This window comes from Orbicella franksi, chromosome 3 (genome assembly GCF_964199315.1).
Source record: "Orbicella franksi chromosome 3, jaOrbFran1.1, whole genome shotgun sequence".
NCBI lineage: Eukaryota > Metazoa > Cnidaria > Anthozoa > Scleractinia > Merulinidae > Orbicella > Orbicella franksi.
Genome location: NC_138147.1, coordinates 20068450 through 20094928, shown reverse-complemented (window position 1 = coordinate 20094928; position 26479 = coordinate 20068450). Strand labels below are relative to the sequence as shown.

At 41.2% G+C, this 26479-nt stretch overlaps 6 protein-coding genes across 6 annotated transcripts in view; 3 read left to right on the top strand and 3 right to left on the bottom strand.

Annotated features, from left to right (window-relative positions):
- Window positions 1-26479, top strand: part of LOC145482408 (uncharacterized) — a gene marked incomplete at its 5' end in the record, with an annotated part of 215205 nt that overhangs the window by 43100 nt on the left and 145626 nt on the right. The window lies entirely within an intron of this gene.
- LOC145482621 (uncharacterized) overlaps window positions 1-26479 on the top strand; it is a 148008-nt gene that overhangs the window by 100062 nt on the left and 21467 nt on the right. The gene's annotated exons all lie outside the window — the stretch shown is intronic.
- Window positions 58-616, bottom strand: LOC145482401 (uncharacterized). Its single transcript, XM_081461031.1, has 2 exons — window positions 358-616; window positions 58-248 (listed from the first exon to the last, which is right to left on the bottom strand). The coding sequence occupies exons 1-2, from the start codon at window positions 614-616 to the stop codon at window positions 58-60; spliced, it is 450 nt and encodes a 149-aa protein (XP_081317157.1).
- On the bottom strand, window positions 1873-2316 carry LOC145482400 (uncharacterized). The gene has a single exon (XM_081461030.1). It carries the CDS (start codon window positions 2314-2316, stop codon window positions 1873-1875), a length of 444 nt encoding a protein of 147 aa, XP_081317156.1.
- On the top strand, window positions 7053-12689 carry LOC145482638 (uncharacterized). The gene has a single exon (XM_081461247.1). The coding sequence runs from the start codon at window positions 9294-9296 to the stop codon at window positions 9786-9788; it is 495 nt and encodes a 164-aa protein (XP_081317373.1). The 5' UTR covers window positions 7053-9293; the 3' UTR covers window positions 9789-12689.
- On the bottom strand, window positions 18119-19460 carry LOC145482399 (ATP-dependent DNA helicase RecQ-like). The gene is made up of 4 exons (XM_081461029.1): window positions 19183-19460; window positions 18965-19075; window positions 18325-18493; window positions 18119-18145 (listed from the first exon to the last, which is right to left on the bottom strand). Exons 1-4 carry the CDS (start codon window positions 19458-19460, stop codon window positions 18119-18121), a joined length of 585 nt encoding a protein of 194 aa, XP_081317155.1.

The following is a 26479-nucleotide window of genomic DNA, read 5'->3' as shown; positions in this document are numbered from 1 at the left end:
AGAATCCAACTGCTCTCTAAGAAGGACTCTCAGAATCTTTCTCACTGAACGAATTACTCATTCCCAGACTCCTCCCATGTGTGATGCTCCAGGGGGGTTAAACTTCCACTCGATATTCTTCTGGTGTAGAAACCCTTCAATCTTCTGCCGATTCCAGCCATCTATGGCCTCACGGATCTCCCTCTCTCTGCCAGTTAAATTGGTACCACTGTCAATTCTTATCATCTTATCCTCTTCTGCTAATGAATCTGCGAGGAACGTTGATAAACGAATCCCTTTCAAGAGATTCGGTCACTTCAATGTGGGTTGCTTGCATAGTTAAGCAAGAGAAAAGACATCCATAATGTTTTACAGTACTTCTGCCTTCCTTTACGTACAACGGACCAAAGAAATCTATGCCAACGTAAGAGAACGGGGGCTCATCAGGTGTTGGCCTGTCGCTGGGTAAATCTGCCATTACTTGTTGGCCCTTTAAAGCATTTTGTTTTCGGCAGGTCAAGCAGTTACCAAGTACTCTTCGGACAGCAGCCCGTCCCTGGATAATCCAGTACTTCAGTCTCAAATTGGTCAGGACGTGTCCTTGGCCTAGGTGTCCCACAGATTCATGGACATCCATAACAAGCAGCTTGGTAACGTGGTGCTTGGTGTTTTGACTGGTACTCCAATGTAGAATTCTGAAGCCTACTGCCAACTCTCAACATTCCCACTCCATCTAGAAATGGTTTCAATTTGTGCACTGAGCCAAATGAGCCGATATCCTTCAATGCGCGCTTCTCAGGTTCTCCATGCCTTACATCTTGGAGGGCCTTAATCACGGGTAGAAAGGCTGATTTCTGCACATACTTGATGATTTGATCCTCCGCATATCATAATTCGTCAATAGACAGCCTGCCACGAGGTGATACATTAACAGGTGATGAAACTCGCAAGGAACTCGTTCCCTTTAACAATTGTACAAGTCTCAGAAGCCAAGCAACAGCTCTCTTGAACTTGAACGTCCAGTGGTCGTTTCTCCTCCATCTGGGTAACGTGATTTGTTTGGCCTCGAGCTCTGACTTCTGGGTCTTCATCAGAGATGATGGCTAAGGAGACTGGATTGATGGGCCATGATGACTTATTTTCCAACAGAAATGCAGGGCCTCTGAACCATCTCTTGTTGCTCAATAACTCCTTCACTGTCAGACCTCGGCTAACATCATCCGCTGGGTTGATGTTAGTTGGCACATAATTCCACTGGGAAAGTTCTGAACCATCATGAATCACTGTAAGCCGATTGGCCACAAACGTGTAGAATCGTTTCTCTTCATTCTTGATGTATTGGTGAATGGCTGTTGAATCAGTCCAAAAATGCCGTCCTGTCAAACTTTAACTGGAATTCCTCTTGTAAGGTCTGGTTCATTCTGACAGCCAAAACAGTGGCTCATAACTCTAATCTGGGTATAGTCATCTGCTTCATGTGAGCTAAGTGGGATTTCCCAACAAGGAAACTGCAATGAATGCGGCCATTCTCGTTGACGAGTCTCGCATATGATACCGTCCCATAAGCAATCTGGGAAACGTCTACGAAGTGATGAAACTCAGCATTTTATATCTGGCCAAAGTCTACCGGCCTCAAACATCTTGGCAAGGCAACACTTGATAGCAAAGGTAAATCCGATAACCATAGTCTCCAGCAATGAGATTCTTGTCTTCTGATTTCTTCATCCCAGCCGAGTCCTTGCTTGCAAAGATCTTGGAGAAGCCTCTTTGCAGGTAAGATGATCGGTGATACCATGCCAAGCGGATCATAAATTGAACTTGTCACTGATAGGATCCCTCTTCGCGTAAAGGGCTTATCCTTTGGTGTCTTCTTAAAGGTAAACATGTCGCTATTCATGTTCCACTGAACACCAAGGGTTCTTTCAGTAGGAAGGACGTTACAATCCAAATCCAGATCCAAACTGAAGGAGCTCTGTATGGAGTTGGAATGGTTTTAAGGACTTCCTTCCGGTTACACAACCATTTAGTCCATTGAAATCCATCTCTTAACAGCAAGGCACACAGATCTTCTCTCAACTCAACAGCAACTTTGGTCGATTTCACTGATTTCAAATAATCGTCCACATAAAAGTTCTGCAACACTGTGTCGACAACTTCATGGTGAAAGTCTCCTGCATTGTCTTGAGCAGTCTTTTGAAGACCAAAACTGGCACAGCTTGGAGAGGACGTGCTACCAAATAGATGAACCTTCATTCTGCATTCGACTGGCTGTTTAGATAAGTTGTCATCAAGCCACCATAGGAACCTCAGAGCATCAACATCCTTTGGATCAACCATTACTTGATGGAACAGCTTCGATGTCTGAGGATAGAGCTAGTGGTTCTTGACGAAATCTTACAAGGACACCAAACAGGCTATTGGTCAGGTCTGGGCCACTTAATAGCTGGTTATTAAGCGATGTTCCTTTGTATCAAGCTGCACAGTCAAAAACCACTCTTAATTTCCTGGGCTTATTAGGATTGAAGACAGCATGGTATGGAAGATACCACAGAGGTTTGCCATCGACATCGAGCTCATCTTTAGGTACTCGTTGGGCATAACCCTTTGAGATGTAGTCATGGATAGTCGCCCTGTAGCTTTCAAACAATTTGTGATCACATAGAAGCTTCTTCTTGAGCAGTTGCAGTCTGTGGTCTGCAAGAATTCGATTGTTCGACAGATAAGGAGGCTGCTGTCTCCAGGGAAGTGCTATTTGGTAATGACCAAGCATATCAAATCAACAAAGTCAGTTTTCCAAAACTTCTCTAGTTGCTGTGAAAGGGTTTTATCATCATCTTGCGTTTCCAAACGTAAGAAATTTACATTGAAGCTGTCTTCTTGACCAATCTTCTCCGTTGGTCCTATTATCGTCCAGCCCAGTGGCGATCGAATGCCCCCTGGCTCGCCTTTGCTACCACGTTTTTCTTCAAGGACCCAATGCAAAGGCCTGCTGCCACAGTATGCCCGTCACCAGCTACTGGAGCTGCAACAGAAGTTTGACGAACTAGAAGCATTGGGTGTCTTTAGACGTCCCGAAGACATCAACATTGCAGTTGATTACCTAAACCTGTCTTTCCTCATCAAGAAAGCCAATGGTGGTTACCGCCTAGTCACCGCATTTGCTGACGTCGGCTGCTACAGCAAGCCTTAGCCCTCTCTTATGCTCGATGTCAATTCCACCCTACGTCTCATTGCCCAGTGGAAACACATCGTCGTGACAGACCAGACCAGCGCATTCTACCAGATTCCACTCTCACGCAACTCTATGAAATATTGTGGCGTTGTTACACCATTCCGGGGTGTGTGCGTGTATGTGTGGTCTGCCATGGGCATGCCAGGCTCAGAGACGGCCCTGGAAGAGCTCATGAGCCGAGTGCTCGGTGACCTGTTGGAGGAAGGCATCGTTGCCAAAATCGCCAATGATCTGTATTGTGGAGGTGACTCCCAGAAGAACTCCTGCACAACTGGACGAAAGTTTTATGAGCCCTCCACAAATGTGATCTCCGCCTTTCCACATCAAAGACCATCATCAACCCACAATCCACAACAATACTAGGCTGGATTTGGAACTGTGGCACCTTAAGTGCCAGCCCACACCGCATCGCCGCCCTTGCTTCATGCCCTGCACCATAGCCTGAATGCGGTCCTTCTTGGAGCTTTCAAGGTGCTCTCCCGTGTCATTCCTGGATGCTCTACACTCCTCGCAACACTTGACAACACCACCGCTGGCCACAAATCTAACGAAACGATCCAGTGGACAGATAACCTCAAACATCATTCCACAACGCCCAGGCAGCCCTAAACACTACCCGCACCATCTTGCTCCCCAGACCTGGCGATCAACTGTGGATTGTGACAGACGGAGGTGTCCGAAAACCTGGAATAGGTACCACCCTATATGTCACCCGTGATGGCAAGCTACGCTTGGCAGGATTTTTCAGTGCCAAACTGCGCAGCTCACAGACAGCGTGGCTACCATGTGAGGTGGAAGCTTTAGCTATTGCCATTGCCACCAAGCACTTCAGCCCTTATCTCATACAGTCTCATCATAAGGCCTGCATACTGACTGACAGCAAACCATGCATACAGGCATATGAAAAAGTTTGCTGAGGAGAGTTCTCTGTAACCCTGTGTGTCTACCTTCCTATCTACTGTAAGCCAATATCAGGCCTCTGTAAGACGCGTATCCGGCTCCGCAATACTGCCTTCAGATTTCTCCAGCGGTAATGCTGCCCCATGTGAAGATGAAGCCTGCCAGGTCTGCACGTTTACGAAGCTCACACGAGAATCAGTTGTCAGACACACATCTACTCACGACATACTTAGTGGCACCAAACACCTCCCATTTACTAGTGGCACTGCCTGGTTGACCACACAGGCCGAATGCCCCAATTTACGACACACTCATGCACACCTACAACAAGGAACACATCCTTTGAAAAAGCTAACGAACTTGAGGGATGTTAAGAGGTACCTCAACGTAGCAACCATCGCGAAGGATGGCTTGCTTGTTGTTAAGCGCAACGAGCCTCTTGCACCAACCCATGAATGCATTATCGTCCCCCAACAAGTACTGAAGGGACTCTTAACCGCTTTACACATTCAACTCGGTCACCCATCCAGTCATCAACTCAAAGCTGTAACCAAGCGCTACCTGTATGCCCCGGACATAGACAAGGCCATTGACCGTGTGACTCAAGCTTGCCACCAATGTGCTACCTTGCGCCAAACCCCGAAAATGCAAGAGGAGCAGTCATCTTCCCCTCCACCTGATGCCGTTGGCGTATCATTCGCTGCAGATGTTATCAAGCGCTCAAGACAGCTCATACTAGTGTTATGTGAGTGTGTGACCTCCTTCACAACCACAACTCTGCTGAAGGATGAGCGACACAACACGCTACGTGATGCCCTAATCTGCCTTTGTGTCCAAATGCATCCACTAGATGGGCCGTCAGCCTTCATATGCACTGACCCCGCCTGAGGATTCAAGGCACTAACAGAAGACCTACTACTGAAACACCACAGAATCACCATAGAGATTGGAAATGCCAAGAATTGTAACAAGAACCCCGTAGCTGAGAGGGCGGTTCAAGAAGTTGAAAACGAGTTACTCCGACATGACCCACTAGGCGGTCCTGTGTCTCCTGTGACCCTGTCAGTAGCGACAGCTACCCTTAACGCACGCATCTGCTCACGTGGCCTTTCTGCTAGGGAGATGTGGACAGAGCGAGATTGATTCTCAAACCAGCAGATACCACTGCACGACCAGCACCTCATTGTTCAGCAACACGAACAACGTATTGCCAACCACCATCACAGCGAGAAGGCTAAGGCCCCCATCACCAAGAACCTCCCAGCTGAGCACATCACCGTTGGTGAATTAGTCTACGTGTACTCCGATCGCAACAAGACTAGAGCACACCATCGCTATTTAGTCGTAGAAGTAACCGGTTCTTTCTGCAACATCAGAATGTTTGTCGGTTCTCAGCTTTAAAGCACATCTTACCGCGTGAAAACCTCAGATTGCTATTGGGTTCCATCTGAAGTAGCAGACTCCCGACCATTGGCAATCAACGATGAAGCAGACTTGTCATCCGATGAAGCCCCACCAGCACAGCCAGTGCGTTCCCCACCCTCTCCATCTGTCATACCGAGTGCAATCTCAACACCTGGTACTCAAGAAGTTCCTGATGACAACCTTCCTGCTGGAGGACATGAACCCCACGAGGACACCCAAACCGATCCAGTAATAGACTCCCCCGCCAGTGACTCTGATACCAGTCCCCTGCCCAGAAGATCCACACGCGTGCGATGTCGTCCAGCATGTTACAATGATTTTGTTCTAGACTCCAACTAACTAACCAAAAACAGTGGCATGAAGAACATTAATAGTTTTCGTTACAAGTTTTCTATCCGTTCCTGTTTGTAATTAACATGTAGCTCTAAGGTTAGCTCACTACACATTTGTAAAGCTCGAGGGAAGAAGAAAAGGAAGTCACGCCAGTACTGGTCAGCAGTACGCTAGTTATAAGCATGCGTAGTAGCATCCTTCTCTCTTGGTCCTTGTGCTCTCGTGCGTGTCAGCTTGTTCTGTGATTGCTCAGGCTTATTAAAGGTTCCAGTTGTGTAAAGAATCGTGTCATCGATTTACCTCTGCTTTATTTACTCGCACATGACACTGAAGGAAAAATATGCAGCATCTTTCAACTGGTTGATGTGGGCTCTGCCGACATGTCCTCCACACTTGAACACTTTGCCATCTGGATGGCACTGTCTGATGGCCTTTGCAGCACTGGAATCACCATCTTGCCACACAACTTCCACTTTAGAACCCTCATCTGCAGCTTGCTTGTAACATTCCTCTGCAAGAATCCCCTCCACAGACTTTGTAGTCCCTTCAAACAACTCTTTGTTCACCACAGTATCTTTTCCCTGCATACACTTGTGTCCATACCACAACAATCCCCCCGTCAAATAATTTTTTACAATAAATGACCCATTCTTACTAAAATGACCACGCGTGTGGCACACGCCATCTGATGTGACAACAGCCCTCTCCCAACTGCCCAACTCTCCTTCCTCCTTTGCTTTCATTCTTTGCTTTTCTTCCTCGCACATTTCATTCAAAATATCTGTGATGTGTGGATACACCAGTTTAATTGTATAGTAATAAGGATTTTTGGAAATGCAACTGATCCCCAGACACCATCTCAATGTCCTTGAAAACTTTGCACACCCATGTCCAGTAATAAAGAATGCCACAGCCAGTGCAAGGCCTACAACTGTTCTCCTTGATCCTTCAACAAAAGCAGATCCATTGAAATTCACGGTTCGCATACTACAGTTACTGCAGGCAAACAACACTTGCAAGGATCCTCCAAGACCCCTAGGTTCCACTTTAGTAACTACTAGAATGCCTACAGAAAATAAAAGGAAAAAATATCTATAAGCTTACATTACAATTCAGAGAAAAATTGCTCATAATTTAATGACTACAATTGCATTGATTGAAATAGTTGTTGATGCCTGAGGATTTGCTGGTGTGGGACAGATTTTTACAAGCATAACATTTGTTATTGGCTTAGGCATTTAGAAGGAATAGTCAACAACATCTTCACTTCACAAAAAAGTCCTTCCGCACAAAGAAAGGAAAGTGTAGTGCATTTCTGAAATAAAAAACATCCATTGAACAGCGGACCGATTTGGGGAAAATAAACACAATCTTAGCCGTGAAAAGCATTTGTGAGAAATTCTCAAGAAATTAATTCCAACGAAATATACTTTTGACTAGCTGATTGAGAGAACTACAATCACATATTGTATTTCACAAATAATAACACTGGTTTGAAGAACTAAGGTACGGTGAGTTTGATAACTTCAATCTTAGACAAATACAAGCCTAAAAAGTCCCACTGCCATTTTCAGCTGTCAGTGTAATTACTTGCTGTTGCAGTCTATTGTTGAGCACTTTGAAGTTTCATTGATTTGGTTCACTAAATCCATGAGCTGTGTTGTCTCACAGACGAAGAATCTTCGCTCCATTGCCTTTGATTGTTCTTCCCACCTAACACTGCAGTCAACCACTTTTGAAGTTTCTCCATCTGTCGGGATGTATTCTGAGCCGGCTGATTCATCTTGACTTGACTCTTCTGAAGTAGCACAGCCTTTGTTCAGAGAATCCTTTAAATTTCTTGACACTAGCACTCTCTCTACTTCTTTCTGAGATTTGTACATAGATTTACTAGGGCTTTCAAACTGTGCTCACTCACATCCTCCTGATTTGTAACTTCTCTCCCTCCATTTCACAGGGAGCGTAAATTTCTTTCTGCTGCCTGCTCCTACACCGCTTGTTGCAGCTGACTTTTCTCCCCTTGCCTTTCTAATATTTTTCCAATCTGCTTTTGATAACCTTTTCTTTTTCTTTGGCCGTGCCATCTTATTCTGACCAGATATAACTCACACAGTGATTTTTGTTACAATCAGATTTCACAGCACACCTAGCAACCAATAAACAAAACAAAACTCCCGACCGGGTAGGGGAAAGTACAACAGGATAAACTGTAGTTACAGTGATATTGGGAAGGAACTGACCAGCGGAAATAAAACCAAAATGGCAGATAGGAGTGTCCTGACAATCGTAGAATAATTGCGCTTCATTTTTCATTTTTACTGATTTTGCTAATACAATGGAGAGAAATGCAAATCCCTTTCACAGACACAAGTTAATGATTAACTACAAAAACACCGTAGGAGACCCACTACAAGAAAAATTTCAGAACTTTCAAGTTTTCCATTCACTGAAGATCAATTCTGTAGGGATTTGGTATCCATCTGTGACATCTTTTGCTCTTGGTGCTTGCCTAGATATGCCCCAAAATACCCTGGGCAGGTACCTTAAGAATGAGTGTATTCCAGATTTCTGCCACTGAATTACTATGTCAGAGTTTTCTACTTACCAGTGTCTGTTTTTGCATAAGGATTTATCTTTATGCAAGTACATACAGCAAGAACAGCTCTTTAAGTAGAAGTTGATGAAGTGTAAAAAAATTGTCCTGGAAGAGTAAATTGCTGACTGTGCACCATTACACCCATCTTGCCTTCTTAAAATACAATCAGGAAACATTTCCTCTACTACTTAATTTATGCACATCCTTAACAAGGGGTCCTTGGAAGGCACGAAGTCCTGTTTTCCCCTTTCCCTGCCAATTCACCACATAGTCTTAATGTTTTTCTTTGGAAACCTGTGAAGGAAAACAATAAAGGCTTAATTAAAAGAGCAATAAGCAAATATAATTAAAACTTATTTTATAAGAAATTTTTCAAATTTTAGGATTTATGTGTACAAATAAAAGCTACCTTTGTGTGATTTTAAAGATACTTTATTTGAAAGTTGGGAATGGTAAACATGAGCTTTTCAGCAGATCAAACTCATTGCTTTTGGAAAACACTGAATTATATTACACCAAAAACAGTAATAATAATTGTGATACTTAGGGCCAAGTCGCATTAGAGGACAAAACTGTTTACTTATGTCAAAAAATCCATCATCACAATGAAAAACCAAGTACGACTGGTTGTTCCCCAAAGGACAAAATTCGCAGATGGACAAACTTCAAAGATGCCGTCAACTACCTCTGGAGCAGGCCAAATTGAGACAAATCTTGGAAAAAAAGTGAGGGTGTTTTGATTCGCAAATGATTTGACAGGTAATATATATAGCAGAGTCTATGCGATAGACCGCGGTAAAATTAATCACGTTCTCATTTCACAACAACATGAATCCCGGCGTGGGCCACCAATTTTTCCCTTGTGAATTTCCACAATATCCACCAGGATGGATCTATCCTTTGCCAGGCTCTTACATGTTTAATGATCGAGGAAATCCCAGCCCACCTCCTTCAATCACAAGCACTGACTCGTTGCCAGAATCCCTTCAGTTCAGCGAAGACAGCTCAATGCCAGCATTAACCCCAACTTCTTTGTGCCATACATCTTTGTCATCCGAGAACAAGAAGGCTCAGGATAGATGGGGTAAAGAGGAGGAAAAGCTATTAGTTCAACTGTGGGCTGAAAAGCATGATCAGTTAGAAGGTCGAGAGTCAAGGAAAACATGGGCTTGGATCGCCAAGATTTTGAAAACGCTCGGAACCAGCAAGACGGCCAACAAATGTATTTGGAAAATGAAGTATATCAGAACAATACAAGAATGCAAAAGATTGCAACAAAAACCAACCAGGAGGAAGCCTCAGGAAATCTGTCTACTATTATGAGGTCGATAAAATCCCTTGGATGCTGCTCACAGCATGGCATGGTGTTTGTTCAGAGATTTTGTTCTCAAGTGCGACTGTAGCCTTCCGAACAAATTTTTTGTCATTGGCCAATTTCAGGTCGGATTTGTCCAGAACAAATCTGAAATTGCCCTCCAGTGCAACTTGGCTCTTAAGAAGTTTTTTGACTGTAAAATCTGTCTGCTTCTGTTCCTAACCATAGTACTAAGCAGAGTTTAATATTTCACCACAGTTTAACCCACAACTGAAATATGAATTTGAACTACTGACACTGTAGTGTGATACAGAAATTACCCGCTATCACAGAAAATCTAACAAAAAGATACACTGTGTTACTCAACTCCCTATTCTCTCTCCACAAAGTTTGGTGCCCTGGCAATGCACGCATTCTGTCTGTTCCCATCCATGTAAAATACTTTCTCTAGGATATCCTCCACATTTGCCACCTCAACTCTTTCCCTGAAGGAAAATAATAAAGGCTTGATTACAAGAGCAATAAGGAAATATATACAAATAATCCTGAAAATTTTGGTAATACAACATCAGTGGTGGGCCTTTACAGAAAAGGGGTTTATAAGGGAGCTGGGGCTCATGATGCCACTACAGTATTTGAAATAAAACATCAAATTAAGAAATTAATTTAATTATATTATAGTTGACAAGCTACAAGCAGTTTGTCATAGATTTATACAAAGTAATTTCCATCACAAGATGCCCACAGATCTACTTGATGAGTACATCAAACAGTCAATTCTTGCCCACATTATTGTGATTACTGCCATTATTATCACTATCATTATGACTATCCTTTTCATCATTCATGGTAGAACTTCTAACCCCTCTTTAGAACACCAAATGTAATGAAGAGCAAATCTGCTCAGTGCAGGAGGTGTATCACCAATCCCTGGAATATCCATGACTGCAAATGTCTCCCCACTGTCTTGGTCATGGACAAAGTACTTCACAAGGCCAAATTTCATTTCATTATGGTTTTGAAATGAAACAGCAGAAGAAATATACTTCCTCATTCATTTGTATTCCCTGGAGAAATAAACCTTTCCGTTGATGATTATTCTCAAAACTTTTTGGAAGGTATGGAGCCTTACAGAATCACCACCTATCACAGATAACAGGGTCTTGATCTCTTCTGGTGGGGAGAAACGGACTGGTTTCCCCACAAGCATGCACTTTTTGACTTTAGTTACATTAGTGGGCCTGGGTGTGTCAACACAGGAAAAAAGACTACTGTAGTGTAATGCTACTGACAGAAATGTTCAAATGACATAATATGTGATGAAACTAGCTTATGGAGTTATCAAAATTACCATAATTATATAGTTTTTATGCTAAACCTAAATTAACACGAGGGCAAACTGTTTCCTTTTTTACTCTGTTAATTAATATAAAATGTAACACCACTTATCCTTGCTTGACTGGAGAAATGCTCCTTCTGAAGGAATGTCCAGCTCCCCTGCTCAAAGGATGTTTGGACGCAGAACAAGAACACTGCTTCCCACCACCAGTTACCTGTTAAAAGCAAAGGTCCAAGAAAATGTGAAGGAGAAACTCCTCAAGCAGACGTCCAAACAAGCCAAGTGTTACAATCAAAACACCAAGGAGCTCCCGCCTTTACAGACAGGAGAAGTTGTCCGAGTAGCCCCTAAACCAGGCAACAGAGAGCAGAAATGGTTTAAGGCAAGAGTGGAAGACTAGGTTGATATCCGTTCTTATGAAGTCAGAACAGAAGACGGTAGACTGTACAGAAGAAACCGTAGACACCTCTGCCAGTGTAAGGAACCATTTGTTCAGACTTCTAAAACCAGTTCAGTGTGACCACCACAGGACAACCAGCCTAACACAACGCCTGCCGCAGCTGAACCAATAAGAACCCAGCTTACAGGTCAACCAGTCCAAGACAACTTTGCTGGTCAACCCAACCAAGCAGGACCTGTGACAGTTCCCCAAGCCAGGAGCCACCATCAGACCCAGTTAAAACAACATTTGTGAGCAGGAGTGGATGAGTTTCTTGGGCCCCACAGTACTTACAGGACTTTGTTACAATCAAATAAGGACTTTAGAAAATGACCGTTTGCCTAAGTTGTTTCACTGTTACCGGGCAAAGCTTAAGTCAAGTCAACAGAGAGTCATTCAGTTTTCAGTAGTTCTTTATTAGAAAGTTTAGAGACATTGACTTTACTTGTTCAGTTCATCATTGAAAGCTTGTATGTCATAAGCTTGTTTAAGTTCATTAATTCTAACTTTTGTCTTTTTGAAAAAAGGAAAGGTGTGACGTCATGCATAGTCACACGACTGTTCTGCAGCATTTTGTAATAACTACGCATTTTGTAATACCTTACGCATTTTGTAATAAAAGTTGCAGCATTTTGTAATTACCTGCAGTATTTTGTATTAAACGCAAACAACGCATTTTGTAATAAGTGTTGCAGCATTTTGTAATGAACGTTAGTCTACGCAATTTGTAATAACGTGGTGACGCAAATTGTAATAAGTCTCTTCACACGATAATTTCACCAAGCATACAGATTGGCTGGATTCTCTTCAAAACTGGCTGAATATAGTTTGTCAAGTGCTCGTTTTTAGCAGATATTGGGAGCTAAACAACCCACATACTTCAATGTAAATCTATATTTTCAATAAGCATGTGGCATAATTTTAGTCTGAGAGGTGTATAAATTTTGGAAAATAAAATTCTCAATTCCTTAAAAATTTCCTAAATCTTCATAATGGAGAATGGAATACCACCAGGTGAAATAGTTTCACCCATTGTCACGCAAATGTTGACGTTTTATTACTTTCTTTTTCGTGAACCTAACTTGATTCCAAGACTCGGACAAAAGTGAGAAAAAAGAACTTATCTAAAAAATCGCGTGCGTCTACTGTACAAATACCCGTGCAGATACTGTACTCATATTCAGTTTAAAAAATCCTGCAATAATGTAATAACTGATTTTCCATCAGGTTGGTGTTGAAGGGAATCCAGCCAATCTGTATGCTTGGTGAAATTATCGTGTGAAGAGACTTATTACAATTTGCGTCACCACATTATTACAAATTGCGTAGACTGACGTTTATTACAAAATGCGTCGTTTGCATTTAATACAAAATACTACAGGCAATTACAAAATGCTGCAACTTTTATTACAAAATGCGTAAGGTATTACAAAATGTGTAGTTATTACAAAATGCTGCAGAACACACGACTCTTGGACCATGTGCTTGCCGTGTTGAATTAAACATGGAGTTGTTGTTCTTATAAAGACTGTTCGTCGTCTTTATTACCTCTTGTTTGCGCTCTCAAATAGCGTAACATTACAGCCACATCTTCAAGCTTGGTGGGCAGTTCGGAAAGAGTCCTGAAAGCACTTCAGGAAAAAGAGTATCTCAACTCGTTGGCTGCAGACCAAGCAAAAGAAAGTGACAAGCAAGAGGAGCTCTTCCATTGCCAGGAAAGAGCTGCATGGCAGGAACATCTAGGCAAAGCAAGAGCCAGCAGAGTGTCTAAGGAGCCAGAAGTGAACAAGCCACACTTCAGTTTCCATAAGACATCCTATAGTCAGTGTTCAAATGCGCAGATATGAAAGGAAAGGTGAAGTAGGGACGGTGTACGACGGGATGGGGTCATTGAGCTTGACCCCTGAGTATTTTACTCTTTCCATGCCTGACAACACCAACCTGCAACCTTTATTGACCTTTCCAGATGAGGATGCTTGTTTTCAAGGTTTTGGCGGATCGCCTGAAGACAGTCTAAACTCTACTGCTGAATCTAACGAGACCATGAGTGCACCTTTTTGTGTTTCAGAGAAGCCACCCCCTATGTTGATGGAGGGGAATGAAATGTAAGTAGTATAAGTGGTTTTGCTCACATATTTTGTTTGTCTGTTTGCGTTGTGCTCAAGTGTTAAGCTTTAGTGCTTGTTTAGATCTTGCTTTTGCTCCATTTTCACTGAGGCTTACACTTGGCCCCTCAACGACAGCTTTTCAATTAGCTTCAATTGGCACTACTTCCACATTAACAATTCTTTTTTCTTTTTTCATTTTGTAGGGATAGTGAGTTACTGGGAAAACATCAGAACAGAACAACAGAAGATAGTTTGTACACGAGTGATGACTAGGCAGATCCTCCTGCTTTTCCTAGCAAACCTGTATTATTACAATTTCATTATTGAATCCAGATGTACTGGTGACAGGCGTACTCTATTTTTCAAAAGTAGATAAGAAATGGGTAATACTTCTCGCCATACCTGTGACATGATGAGATTCTGCCACAAAGGTAGATGAGCAGAAACAGTTTATGAACAGGTCAGCTGCAGACCCACTTCTAAGAGGGTCTGACAGCAGTTCATAGTACGTTGACTTCAACTATTATGGGGCAGGACAGAGAATACGTGAAAATCAGTAATTTTTTTCATAAGAGAAAAACATTTGGAATTGCAATTGGTTTCCCTTCAATACAGCTTAGAAAGCTACATGTTTCTTTTGTACTTCAGTCTTCAATGATCTTTAATAATATATAGATTCAGCCAAGCCTAAAAGCAGAGCTCCTCAGTTATTGTTTGGAATGTTGTTACTAATGACAATAATCCACATATGTATGCAAAGTAAATTGTGAACGATTTTATAGTTTCAGCCCGCACTAGGATTACATTAGCAAATCGAGGTGTAAGATGGTTTGACAAAAATAGAGCCACGATTTCAAGGATTTCAGGTGAGCCACCAAAAATCTTGATCACATAACAGAACTGTCTTCTGTGCCTTTTGGTGGCATTTCTTGTTCTTTCTTACCTTATTCAGAAAGACAAGACATTGTTATTAATCATTATTTTCTATCTTAGTTAACATGGGGACTCCCACACAAAAGAAGTTAACACATTGCTTTGTTGTGGGGTATGACTGAAATACAGTGGTTACAATATACTTAGTCCCTAGATCTCTACAAAATAAAATTTCGCAAAAATACCAAAATAGTATACACATGTGGAAAGTAAAGTAGTGGAGGTAACTTTTTTTACAAAGCTAGCAGCGCTTCATGACATTGTCGGAATTTAAATGAAATAATTAGAAATATTTTGTAGCAGCTTACAAAACGAGTGAGATCGTGACAGGTTCAACCTAATCCAGCGACAATCACTGTAGTTATTAGTTTTAACTTTGTTTCCAGAAAATCCCCCAAAAAAGGATCAAGGTTCTTGAGAAGCTGGCTGATGATGGAGAAACCAGGAACGTAACCATAAAACGTGCAGATATTGTAGCAGATATGTTTAACTTGTACAGCGACAATAATGTAACGCAGTTTCTTTTAAATTTCAATTTCTTAAATGAGCCCACGCTGGATTTCAATGAAGTAAAGAGAGAAGTATTTACCCTCTTCTGGGAAAAAAGTGCTCCCTATATATTTTGAGGGAGCAAACAGTTACGTTCCACGAATTTCCCCAGACATAGATGAAACTATGTACACCACATTGGGCAGAATTCTGGGTCACAGATTTCTTATGGTTGAGGTGTTTCCACCCTCGCTTAACAAAGTTTTTTTTTGTGCTTCTTACTGGAACTGAAAATGTTAGCGACCCAGATTTCCTAGAGGGGTTTTTGGACTATGTAAGCTATTATGACAATTTAAGACTCCTGGAGATTCTTGAAAAATGTAATTCTCAAGTCAGTCTTTCTGACAAAAACATTGATTCCCTTTTGAAATTTCTGTCAGAGTTTGGTGTCAGTAAAATGACAAATGCAAATAACCTAGAAACAATTCTAGTAAGTGTTGCCAAAACAGAGCTGTGGAAGAAAGCTGTGATGGCAGCAGAGCCATCAAGAAAGACATCTTAGAGGGAGTACACAGGGAATTGTGGCTTCCAGCCACAAAAGAGTTAGTATTAGATCTCTATATATCTTTGAATGTGACAAATGAGAAAGTTCTCAACCTAATTACTGTTGAAAACCTAAATGCAATGACAAAGGGGCAGCAAACCGTTTACATGTATTTTAGGAGGTATGTCAGAAGCCTCAACAAAAAAGAAGTGGCATGCCTGCTTTGTTATGTACAGACAGTTCCTCTCCTGTCATTGAAACTATGAAAGTAATTTTTCATGGGCAGGTGGGAAATCTGCCCCATGTTTTGGTGCATGCCTGGTCAGGAATAGTCGACTTCCCTTCCAGTGGCTATGAAAGTTTTCCAGACTTTAGATCACAGATGGTTGAACTGCTTAATAATGCAAACTCTTGGAAATTTTCACTAGCTTAAATCAGACTATGGCATGGCAAAATGTTGGAGAAATTATATTTCTTCTCAACATAAGAGTTACCAAATTTATTATTCCTTTTGTCTGAAATACATTGAGGAGCCAGCCTTTTAGACAAATTCGCAAGACATTTTATAATTACGTTACCTAGATAAAAAAGGAAGCAGCTGCACTTAGACTGTCTTTGCTGGGTACCGTGACTGTATAGCTTTCTGATAACGCTGAAGATGGTTTCAGCAAGAAGACCATTTTCTCGTTGGATGAATACCAGTGTACCTTAAATGTCTATCTAATATACAGCTGTTTTAGTTTCAGCTTTGTTGGATTACAGCAGTATGATAAAAGAGCTTTGCAAGGCAATGTGGCCATTCATAACAAATAGAGCAATTTCAGCATTATCTGATGTTACATCGCGTGATGAGAAAGGATTTAAAAATGCCCAGGAATTGTTGCTCTTCCGGCAACTGAATCGACCCTTCCGACGAAGTTTTTATTTCAGCTGGCTGTATTGTGTATTCTTAATAGAGTAACCACCACAAGGTTTATGGTTAAGTTTCATGTGTATTCACATTGAAAATGCTCTTACCAATACATGTAACTAATGTAGGTTCTAGGACACGCCTAGATGGTATTTCCATAGATTTGTTTTGTTGTCATTGTGTCATAAATGATAAATGAACACTCTTGAATATCTTTACATTTGCGTAACTTTAACACTGAGGATATGGATTACACCACAGGGTTTATTTTGTGAAAGGCACAGAATCAATATGCTGTCGGGAAGAGTCTTTCCTTGCGTCCAATATTTTATTTAAGTACCCTGTTGTTTCACAGGGAGGAAACCTATAAAATCTGAAAACAGCCATAACTTTTCAGCCATTTACCAAAACACCTTCAAACTTTGTAACAGTATTATACATAATGACCTCAAGTAATTTTTGGTTTTAGGTGTTGATTAGATGGGTCACATGACCTGTTAGCAATGTCTGATCGGTTTAAAAGGAAATTGAAAATGGTATGGTGAGTTGCCATATAACGGATATGAATTGAAACCTTTTAGCAATTGTCTTATTGTCTCTTATACAATTCTGGACGGAAAGTTTGACAGTGTTGAATCGTTTAAGAGATACAAAGTAAAACAGGTCACATGATCGCTTTTTCCCTACACATCTCATCCTGTGCATCCACCTTGCTTCATTCTGTGAGCTGTATGAAGTTGCAGAAGACAACTAAATTGGGGATGAGTCAATAGTTTGCGCCACCTGTGGTTGTTTTGGCTCAGTTAAAATTTAAATACAACTCCCACCTTGCAATTCAAATAGGCCAAGCTGCCAGGCCCGCGTCGTGGAATGTGCATTACAATTTTAACCTTGCAAAACAGTCATGGGGAGAAAAGGCCTTGTTTTAATTTTGTTGCATCTCCATCGTACCACCATGCCATCGCCAAGCTTAAGTTGGTTGACTTCCACTAGGGAAACTAAAATACATTCTCTAGCAGCCAGTGTAATTCACCCCAAAAAGATGTTTTTTAAACTATTGCAAGCAAGAGGTTGAACAGGGGTAAAAAACAACAACAGTGAAACTGACTTTTGAAATCAAGTTGTAAATTAATCAACTGTAACTTTACACTAAGTATAAATAAACCTTTGCAGTAAGCTGAAAAGTGGCTTGTAGTTTCTCAGCACCTTTTCTCATCTTGTTGAAAAATTACAGTCACGGGTCAGTCGTGCATATTCAAGGCTGTCGCAACTAGCTGAAGGCTTGTAGGTATCCAACCTTTTTCTTTTCTACAAAAGCGTAAGAAGTATTGCTTTAATGAATCTTACTACATTTTTGCCTCAATATCTCGCATTCTCGCTTCAAAATCAAGTTAAAGTTGTCGCAGTTGTAGCTCACAGGGAGGCCTTGAAACATGTGGGAACAACACGTGTAGCAAACGCAAGTCTGACAGTGCCTTTCTCTTCATGAAATGAATTTAGAATTATTGATATTTGTTTGTCTAATGTGGAATGATGATACAAGCCAAAGAGTAAGTTTGCTGAAGTTTTTTTCAGATTAGTAACCTTGTTCCTGAAGCTGGGACTTGAAAAAACATGAAAAGACAGCTGCAATCTTTAATAGACTTGCAGTAGCTTATGGTCTTATCCATGGCAATCTTCTCAGTTTTTAGTTTGTCAACAAGCCATTGAAATGACCTGTCAATTTCAGTTGTAACTCCACTCTTGTATATAAATGTTATTCCTGTCTGGACTTAGGCTTACACAAAGTGATCTTTCAACAGATTCTTGAGTTTTCAGGGTAGCAGTAGCTGTCAGTGCCAACATTGGTGTGAGTGGCCTCTGAGGTGCAAGGGATCTTAACTCTTCGAGCCTTAAGAAGCATTCTGTAAATGCTCCAGTGAACTCCTTTTTGGATTGAGTACCAAAGCCCCTAAAAATAATTTTAAATATTGATAAAATTTGAAATTTAAACAACAAAACAAGCAAAAAACAATAAGACATGTCAGATCATTAAGAAATTGTTTATTATATTTAAATTTCAGAGAGCTGCCAAAAAATGACAACGATCTCATTGTAATACTGATATGCATTCAATAAGCTTACTGCACAGATTATGTCAAAAATAACTTTCAATTCACACGATAGGTCAAGATTCTCTGCTGCCAAAATATGACTGAATACTGTACAGATTATTTCAAAAATTTTTTCACTATTATGACAAGACAAGATTTTGCTTGGCACGTTGATGAAATTTTTGTGCAACAAGGTTAACAAAATGCTTGGGAGCAGGATATAGGATAAGTAAATGAGGGGAAATGATCCTTGTGGAATTAGGCTTTCCTGGTGATATCATATCACTGAGCTTAAATAACAAAAATAATGTGGCATTGGTCGAGCTTACCATTTTGGAACGGCATGAACTTCATCCACAACAATTGCAAAGGTTCCATCTTGATAAACATTACTACGGAGCATGTTTCTCCACTTCTTTTTTTGTAACAAGGACTCAGGACTTCCAAATACAAAGGAATAAGCTCCTTTTGAACAGATTGTTCTCACTGACATCTTCACTGCTAAAACTGGCCACTGAAATGCCATGGTTTTGCAGTTCGTGGATACGAGAGTCCACCAGAGACTTCAGAGGACACAGCCAAAATTATGTCATGGTGACGGTATGAATACTCTGACAGGTACAGGTATTTGCAGACATCAGGGAGCAACTGAAATATAATTGACTTTCCATGTCCAGTTGGCAATATGGCAAACACATCCTTGCGATTTATGACTGCAAGCAACGCTTTCTTTTGATGTTTGATGAGACTTTCAATCTCTGGAAAATGCTCCTCGAGTTCCCAGGTCAAAATTTCTTTGAAGACACTTCCAGAAACATAATCCATGTCAAACACAGGTGAATCTTAAACGAGTATAAACTGAGAACGGCTTATTGAGAACGGACTGATAGCTATGAAGTATTTTGCAAACAATTTCCTTCCCTGGTAGGGATAGGCAAAATTTACCTCAAGAAGTGCAGTGATAAATATCCCCACCGTCCCCTCAGTATTACCAATCGAACAAATCAATCATATTGATTATGTGTTTGTAAAAATATCAACCAATCTGAGCCCGAGGGTCAGATCCTGATCCTGGCATCTGCATGAAAGTGAAATTGAAGTCCAAGGTAACCAGAGGTTTTTATTTCTCGCCGCTTCACAACTCATGTTCTATGGGGCACCAAATGTATTTTTATTTAGAGTGGCTATTTGTATATAACCAAAGCAAGTATGGTTATATCTAAATAACCACGTTGCAGTTTGATTATTTATAACGAGACATTGCTTATTTAACAAGTAACCAAAACATGAATGTGGTTATTTGCTAAACAACCAAAACTGAAAATTGGTTGTTTGTAAATAACCAAAATTGCAAAGTGGTTATTTGCTAAATAACCAAAAATAATTGTGGTTATTTGTGAAATAACTAAAACTGAAAATGGGTCATTTATAAATAACAGAAATTGAAAATTAATTATATTGAAAAAAATGGTTATGAAATTTGGTTGTTTGTAACTAACCGAAACTTGATATTTTCCAGTGACTGCAAATTGCAAATTGGTTATTTATAAATAACCGAAATTTAGCACAAAATTAGTTATTTACCTAATTTGGTCTGGACACGTAACCACGTAGCCTGTTTTCCCACTCATTTCGTACGGTGCATTGCATGCTTCGATTTCTCACCATGCAACATGGCTTCTGTTACAATAAGTAGTCTAGTGTGACATCGTAATGTGTAGTTTGTCACGCATTCCAGTTGTTAGTTGTTCTACCATGTTTGGTCAATAAAGATCGTTCCTTGTTCACAGACTAATGGCATCCATATGTTGAAACATGGTGTCAGAACAAAAGGGTATTTTACGATTAGCACGTTCGCTCTAATGGGCACAAATGCCGTCAACGGAAAGTAGATGCTGTTCCCTTCTGTCAAACGTATTTAATTTTCACAGTGATACGTACATCAAAAGTTTACCAAAATGACAGACACTGACCATGTGGAGTTGGGTTTGCAAGTTCCAGCACCATCACGAGCTGTTCCTCAAGTAGTTGTTCCCCAAGCTGTTCCTCAAGTTTATCCGCACAATTTCCCGCTGCCACATGCAATGAAATGTCATGGAGATGTCATCGGAAACTGGGATTTCTTCAAACAGCAGTGGAGTGATTACGAGATAGCAACTGGCCTCGACAAGCGAGAAGAATTGGTCTGCCTTGTGACCTTGAGATCTGCCATGGGCAGGGAATGTCTTCAAATATTTTTCAACCTAAACCTTACAGAGGAAGACAAAAAGAAAGTCGGCAAATGTCTGGAAGGGCTGGAGAATTACTTCAAGCCCAGCAGAAATGTGGTGTACGAAAGGTACATCTTTAATACGTGCGTGCAGCAAAGTGAAGAATCCGTACAGAGTTACGTAACAAGATTGAGAAAGTTGGCCGCTTCTTGCAAATACGGTGAACTGACGGATGAGTTTACACGAGACAGATTTGTCATCGGCTTAAAGGATAAAGGAGATAAAGTCACATTGCTGAGAGATAAGAAGTTGGATTTACAGAAAGCGATTCAAATGTGCATGATGAGTGAAGTCGCCTCACGGCAAATGAAGAACATTTGAGGTGCTGAAGACAAGCAGACGGAAGAAGTTAAGTTTAATGAAAGAAAAAAAGCACAAAAGCCTCCTCGTAAGAAGGAAGAAGAAAATTCGTCCAAAGCAAAGAAGAATGAAGACAAGAAGACGAAACGTGAGAGTTCTGAAGCCAAATGCAGATGTTGTGGTCGTATAAAACATCATGGATGAAGAATGGAATGTCCTGCATTCGGACAAACATGCAGCAAATGTCAAAAGAAGGGTCATTTTACGTCTGTGTGCATTTCTTCCAAAAAAGTACACCAGTTGGAAGACAGCAATGAGTCAAGTTCAGATGAGAGCTGCCTGAGAGTTGAAACAGTATCCTTGGTTCAAACAAAGTCAAGACAGTGGTTGGCAGATATCACATTCTTCAGCTCTGCTCAGGAAGATTTCTCAACAACTTTGACATGTCAACTCGACACCGGTGCTACCTCCAATGTACTCTGCTTAGATGATCTTTCAGCCGTTACACAGTTAGGAGGCCCACCTATGAAAAACTGTTTGGTGGTTCAACAATGAAGCCAACTGGAGAATGCAACCTGAACATCAAGCACAATGGTACGAAACATGTTCTGAAGTTTCAAGTTATTCAAGACAAGTATAAACCCTTGCTGTCAGCGGGAACTTGTGAGAAGTTGCAGCTCATCTAGTTAAATGCCAGTGTTATGGATAGTGTTCACCAGCTAAATGACAGTGTTGTTCCAGAGCCTCTGTCAAAGGAAGAACTCATAAGCAAATTTCAGGATGTTTTTAATGGGCTAGGACATATTGGAGATGCCAAGATAGTAGTTGATCAGAGTGTTACACCAGTCCAACATTCACCTCGTTGTGTACCACTAGCTTTACGGAAAGATGTAGAGAAGATTCTGGAATTAGAACAGAAAGGAATCGTCACAAAAGCAGTGGAGCCCTCACAATGGATAAGCAGCATGGTGGTAGTAGCCAAACCACAGAAGATTCAGATTTGCTTAGACCCAAAGGACTTAAACTGTGCTATTCAGTGTCCAAAGTTCCAAATGCCAACTCTTGAAGAACTTTTACCTGAGCTTAGCAAAGCTCGAATCTTCAGTCCTTATGATGCAAAGGATGGATTTTACCAAGTCAGTCTCGACAAGGACAGTAGTAAATTAACTACTTTCTGGACACCCCTGGGGGGATACTGATACTTGCGAATGCCCTTTGAAATAAGTCTAGCACCAGAAGTTTTTGAAAGTAAACTGCAAGAGTGCCTTGCTGACCTGCCTGGTGTGAAAGTCATCAGAGATGATATCCTGGTAGTTGGCTATGGGGAAAACGACTCAGAAGCGCAACACGATCATGATCAGAATGTCATTCGCCTTCTTGAAAGAGCGAGACAAGGGAACCTAAAGCTCAACAAGTCTAAAGTCAAGCTTCGACAAGCTGAAGTGAAATTTATGGGCCATGTGATCTAGAAGGACGGGCTGAAGCCAGATCCAGACAAGGTCACAGCTATTAAGAACATGCCCAAACCAACATCCAAGTCTGAAGTACTCGCCTTGCTTGGCTTTGCTTGGCTTCTATTCTTAAGGAATGTAAATCAACTATTCTACCCGTGTTAACTAACATCGTTAACATGTCTCTCCAATCAGCATCTATGCCCGCTGCACTGAAAGAAGCAATGATCAAACCGAAGCTGAAGAAGGACAACCTGGACTCTGAGGATTATTCAAACTTTAGACCTATCTCAAATCTGAAGGTTGTATCTAAGATAATTGAAAAGGCAGTATCTTGTCAATTGAGCGACTATCTACGCGATAATGATCTAGAGGAATCTTTTCAGTCAGCATATAAACGCTTTCACAGCATGGAGACTGCTCTCCTGAGGGTGCAAAATGACATTCTCTGTGAGATAGATAATCAGAAATGCGTTATCCTGCTACTGTTGGACATGTCTGCGGCGTTTGATACCGTCAACCATAAACTGCTACTAGAAAGAATGGAAAAACGCTACGGCGTGAAAGGAAATGTGCTAAAATGGTTTCGATCCTATCTTCAAGACCGAAAGCAGTTTGTGATGATTGACGGAACCAAGTCGGAGATGAAAGAACTTCGCTACGGTGTTCCCCAGGGATCCGTCTTAGGGCCAATCCTGTATTTGTTATACACATCGCCCATCGGGGACATCATCAAACGGCATGGACTTAACTACCATCTATACGCTGATGACACCCAGCTCTACCTCTCATTTAAGCCCAACTACGCCGAACAACCTGGTTCTATAGCTAAAATAGAAGCATGTGTTTCTGAGATCGACTCGTGGATGGTGTGCAATAAGCTGAAACTAAACAGAGGAAAGACGGAGCTTTTGATCTTGAGCGCACGACATCGTCCACCCCCATTAATAGACCACGTCGATGTGTCTGGTGAACAGATCGAGCCATCTACTTCTGCAAAGAACATTGGAGTCATCTTTGATGAGTACGTGTCACTGGAAAAGCATGTTACCTGTAACTGATTAACGCGTAATAGGTAACCTGCATGATTGCGTAACTTCCGTTGTCACGCTAAGCAATATAAGGTACAAAAAAGATAGACATGTGCGATAGGATATAGGCGTCGTTATTCATCAAAGATCGAAGAAAGGAGTTCAGATTGGAGAAAGAGGTACGATTTATAGTTTTATTTGTATGCTCGATTTAGTTAGTTTGATATCATTCCCTGTATTGTTCACAATTTGTAATATTTCCGTAATTTTCAAGTATCGTGATACGCCCCCTGTTTTGTGTTGTTATTGCAATCGATGTTCTGTGCGAGTTATAGTAATAGGCGCTTTCCCGCAATTATATTTTCAGTTTTTACGTGAATCAAGCAAGTAATAAAAGGTTGATAGATAGAAAGGACTCGCTTGGTTGATAGTAAAGCTCCATCCAACACAATGAAATCGCGTCCGGAGCATTTGGAATGTTTTATAGAAGACCTCCGTCCGCTACATACCAGTACCTGCAAGGCCTGTTTCTTCCATCTTAGAAACATTAGCAGGATAAGAGTCTGTCTATCTCTAGCAGACACTGAAAAGTTAGTACATGCATTCATCACTTCCAAACTAGATAACGCCAACTCGCTTCTATATGGACTACCAAAATTTTTGATAGATCGTCTACAAAATGTCCAGAATGCTGCGGCTCGCGTTGTTACCAGAACAAGGAAATATGATCATATCAAGCCGGTTTTAAAGCAGCTACACTGGCTTCCAATAAGCCAGCGCATCAATGATAAGATTTTACTTTTAACCTATAAAGCGCTCAACGGCCAGGCCCCTAATTACATTACTGAACTGCTAGAGCCTTATGTACCAAGCAGAAATCTTCGATCCTCCTCCAAAAACCTCTTGAAAGTACCACCTATCAAGTTAATAGGCTATGGTCATAGGTGTTTCTCTTTTGTAGCACCTAGCCTATGGAACTCTCTTCCGAACAATATAAGAGGGAGTGGCTCGCTATCAGATTTTAAGACTTGAATAAAGACATATCTTTTTAACAAATTTTATAACTAGACTTTTGGTTAGTTAGTTAATTAGTAGATTAGATAGTTTAGCTAGTTAGTTAGTCAGTCACTTAGTTAAGTTAGTCAGTTTTTATTTAAAGGTTTTAATGATTCCTAGTTTTACTTTCATTTTTACAGCTTAGCTATTTTATTTGTTAGTAATTTTTTATCACTGATGTAAATTTTTAATGTAAATTTTATTTTTAATATCATTTTTTACTGTAAAGCGCCATGAGCCCTGGATATGGCGCTATACAAATCTATTGTTATTATTATTATTATTTACCTCTCCAAGTTCTTACCCAAGCTTTCAGATGTGTCTGCACCACTAAGAGAACTCACCACCAACCAAGCTCAGTTCACATGGGTAAGACAACATGATGAAGCTTTTGTCACTATCCAGCAGCTGGTTATCCAGCATCCAGTGCTGAAGTTCTATGACGTAGAAGAAGAAGTCACCATTCAGACAGATGCCAGCAACAAGGGGTTGGGAGACGTACTGACCCAAAACAGACAACCTGTGGCCTTCGTGTCAAGAACCCTCTCTCTGACAGAGCAGAGATATGCGACCATAGACAAAGAAAGCCTGGCAATCATCTTTGCCTGTGAAAGATTTAACCAATATCTGGCACGTAGAGCAAACATTTCAGTGAAGACAGACCACAAGCCTCTTGAGTCCATATTCAAGAGGTCGCTGTTATCAGCACCTTGCCGTCTTCAGAGAATGTTACTCAGACTTCAGCGATACAATTTGTCAGTCAGTTACAAACCTGGTTCTCAGATGTTCTTGGCTGACCACTTGTCAAGAGCAGCACAGCATGAAGTTACCATGCCAGAAGAGTCCTTCCAAGTGTTTTCCTTCGAGTTAGAGAGTCTAAACCCTATGTAAGCCCTGAAGGTAACTCCAGAGAGATTAGAGCAGTTACAGCGGTGTACTGGACAGGACGAAGCATTGCAAACCTTAAAGATCACAGTCCGGACTGGTTGGACAATGCAAAAAGAGCAAGTACCTGTCAACATCAGAGAATACTGGTCATATCGGGAAGAGTTAACAGTACACAATGGATCCTGTTTAAAGGTTCAAAAGTGGTCATACCCCGTGTCATGAGACCCGAAGTCAAATCAAGAATACATTCCAGCCATTTGGGAGTTGAAGCTTGTCTCCGCAAAGCCCGAGACACAGTCCTTTGGCCTAACATGAACGCCGAGGTATGGGACCTGATCAAACAATGTTCCATCTGTAACGAATTTCAGGCCAAGAACCAGAAGCAACCTATGCAAAGTCATCAGCTTCCGGATCGCCCTTGGAGCAGAGTTGCCGCCAATCAGTTCAAACTTCACGGCAAAGAGTACCTTGTACTTGTTGAGTTCTATTCAGACTTCATTGAGGTCAAGCAGCTGCAAGAGAACACTTCCAGTTCAGTGGTCGAGTTTCTCAAAGAGCAATTCAGCAGATATGGTATACCAGACACACTTGTAACTGACAATTGTCCTCAATTTACTAGCCTTGAATTTCAGCAATTCTCGCATGATTGGGAGTTTGTACAGGTGTCATCCTCTCCACACCACCACAGGTCCAATGGAAAAGTGGAGTCAGCAGTGAAAGTGGCTAAGTCCTTACTAAAGAAAGTGCTTAAGGACAACAAAGATCCTTGGCTGGCAATGCTAGATCAAAGAAACACACCAACCGAGTCACTTGCAGCAAGCCCAGCACAGAGATTAATGTGTCATCGT

Coding starts and splice junctions, on each gene's coding strand:
- LOC145482401 (XM_081461031.1), bottom strand. CDS start 616: ATGGATGTCCATGAATCTGTGGGACACCTAGGCCAAGGACACGTCCTG. Junction 249..357: donor GTACGTAAAGGAAGGCAGAA/GTACTGTAAAAC, acceptor CGTTCCTCGCAG/ATTCATTAGCAGAAGAGGAT.
- LOC145482400 (XM_081461030.1), bottom strand. CDS start 2,316: ATGGTTGATCCAAAGGATGTTGATGCTCTGAGGTTCCTATGGTGGCTT.
- LOC145482638 (XM_081461247.1), top strand. CDS start 9,294: ATGAATCCCGGCGTGGGCCACCAATTTTTCCCTTGTGAATTTCCACAA.
- LOC145482399 (XM_081461029.1), bottom strand. CDS start 19,460: ATGGATTATGTTTCTGGAAGTGTCTTCAAAGAAATTTTGACCTGGGAA. Junction 19,076..19,182: donor GAAGTCTCTGGTGGACTCTC/GTATCCACGAAC, acceptor TGTATTTGGAAG/TCCTGAGTCCTTGTTACAAA. Junction 18,146..18,324: donor CTGTTGAAAGATCACTTTGT/GTAAGCCTAAGT, acceptor TGTTTTTTCAAG/TCCCAGCTTCAGGAACAAGG.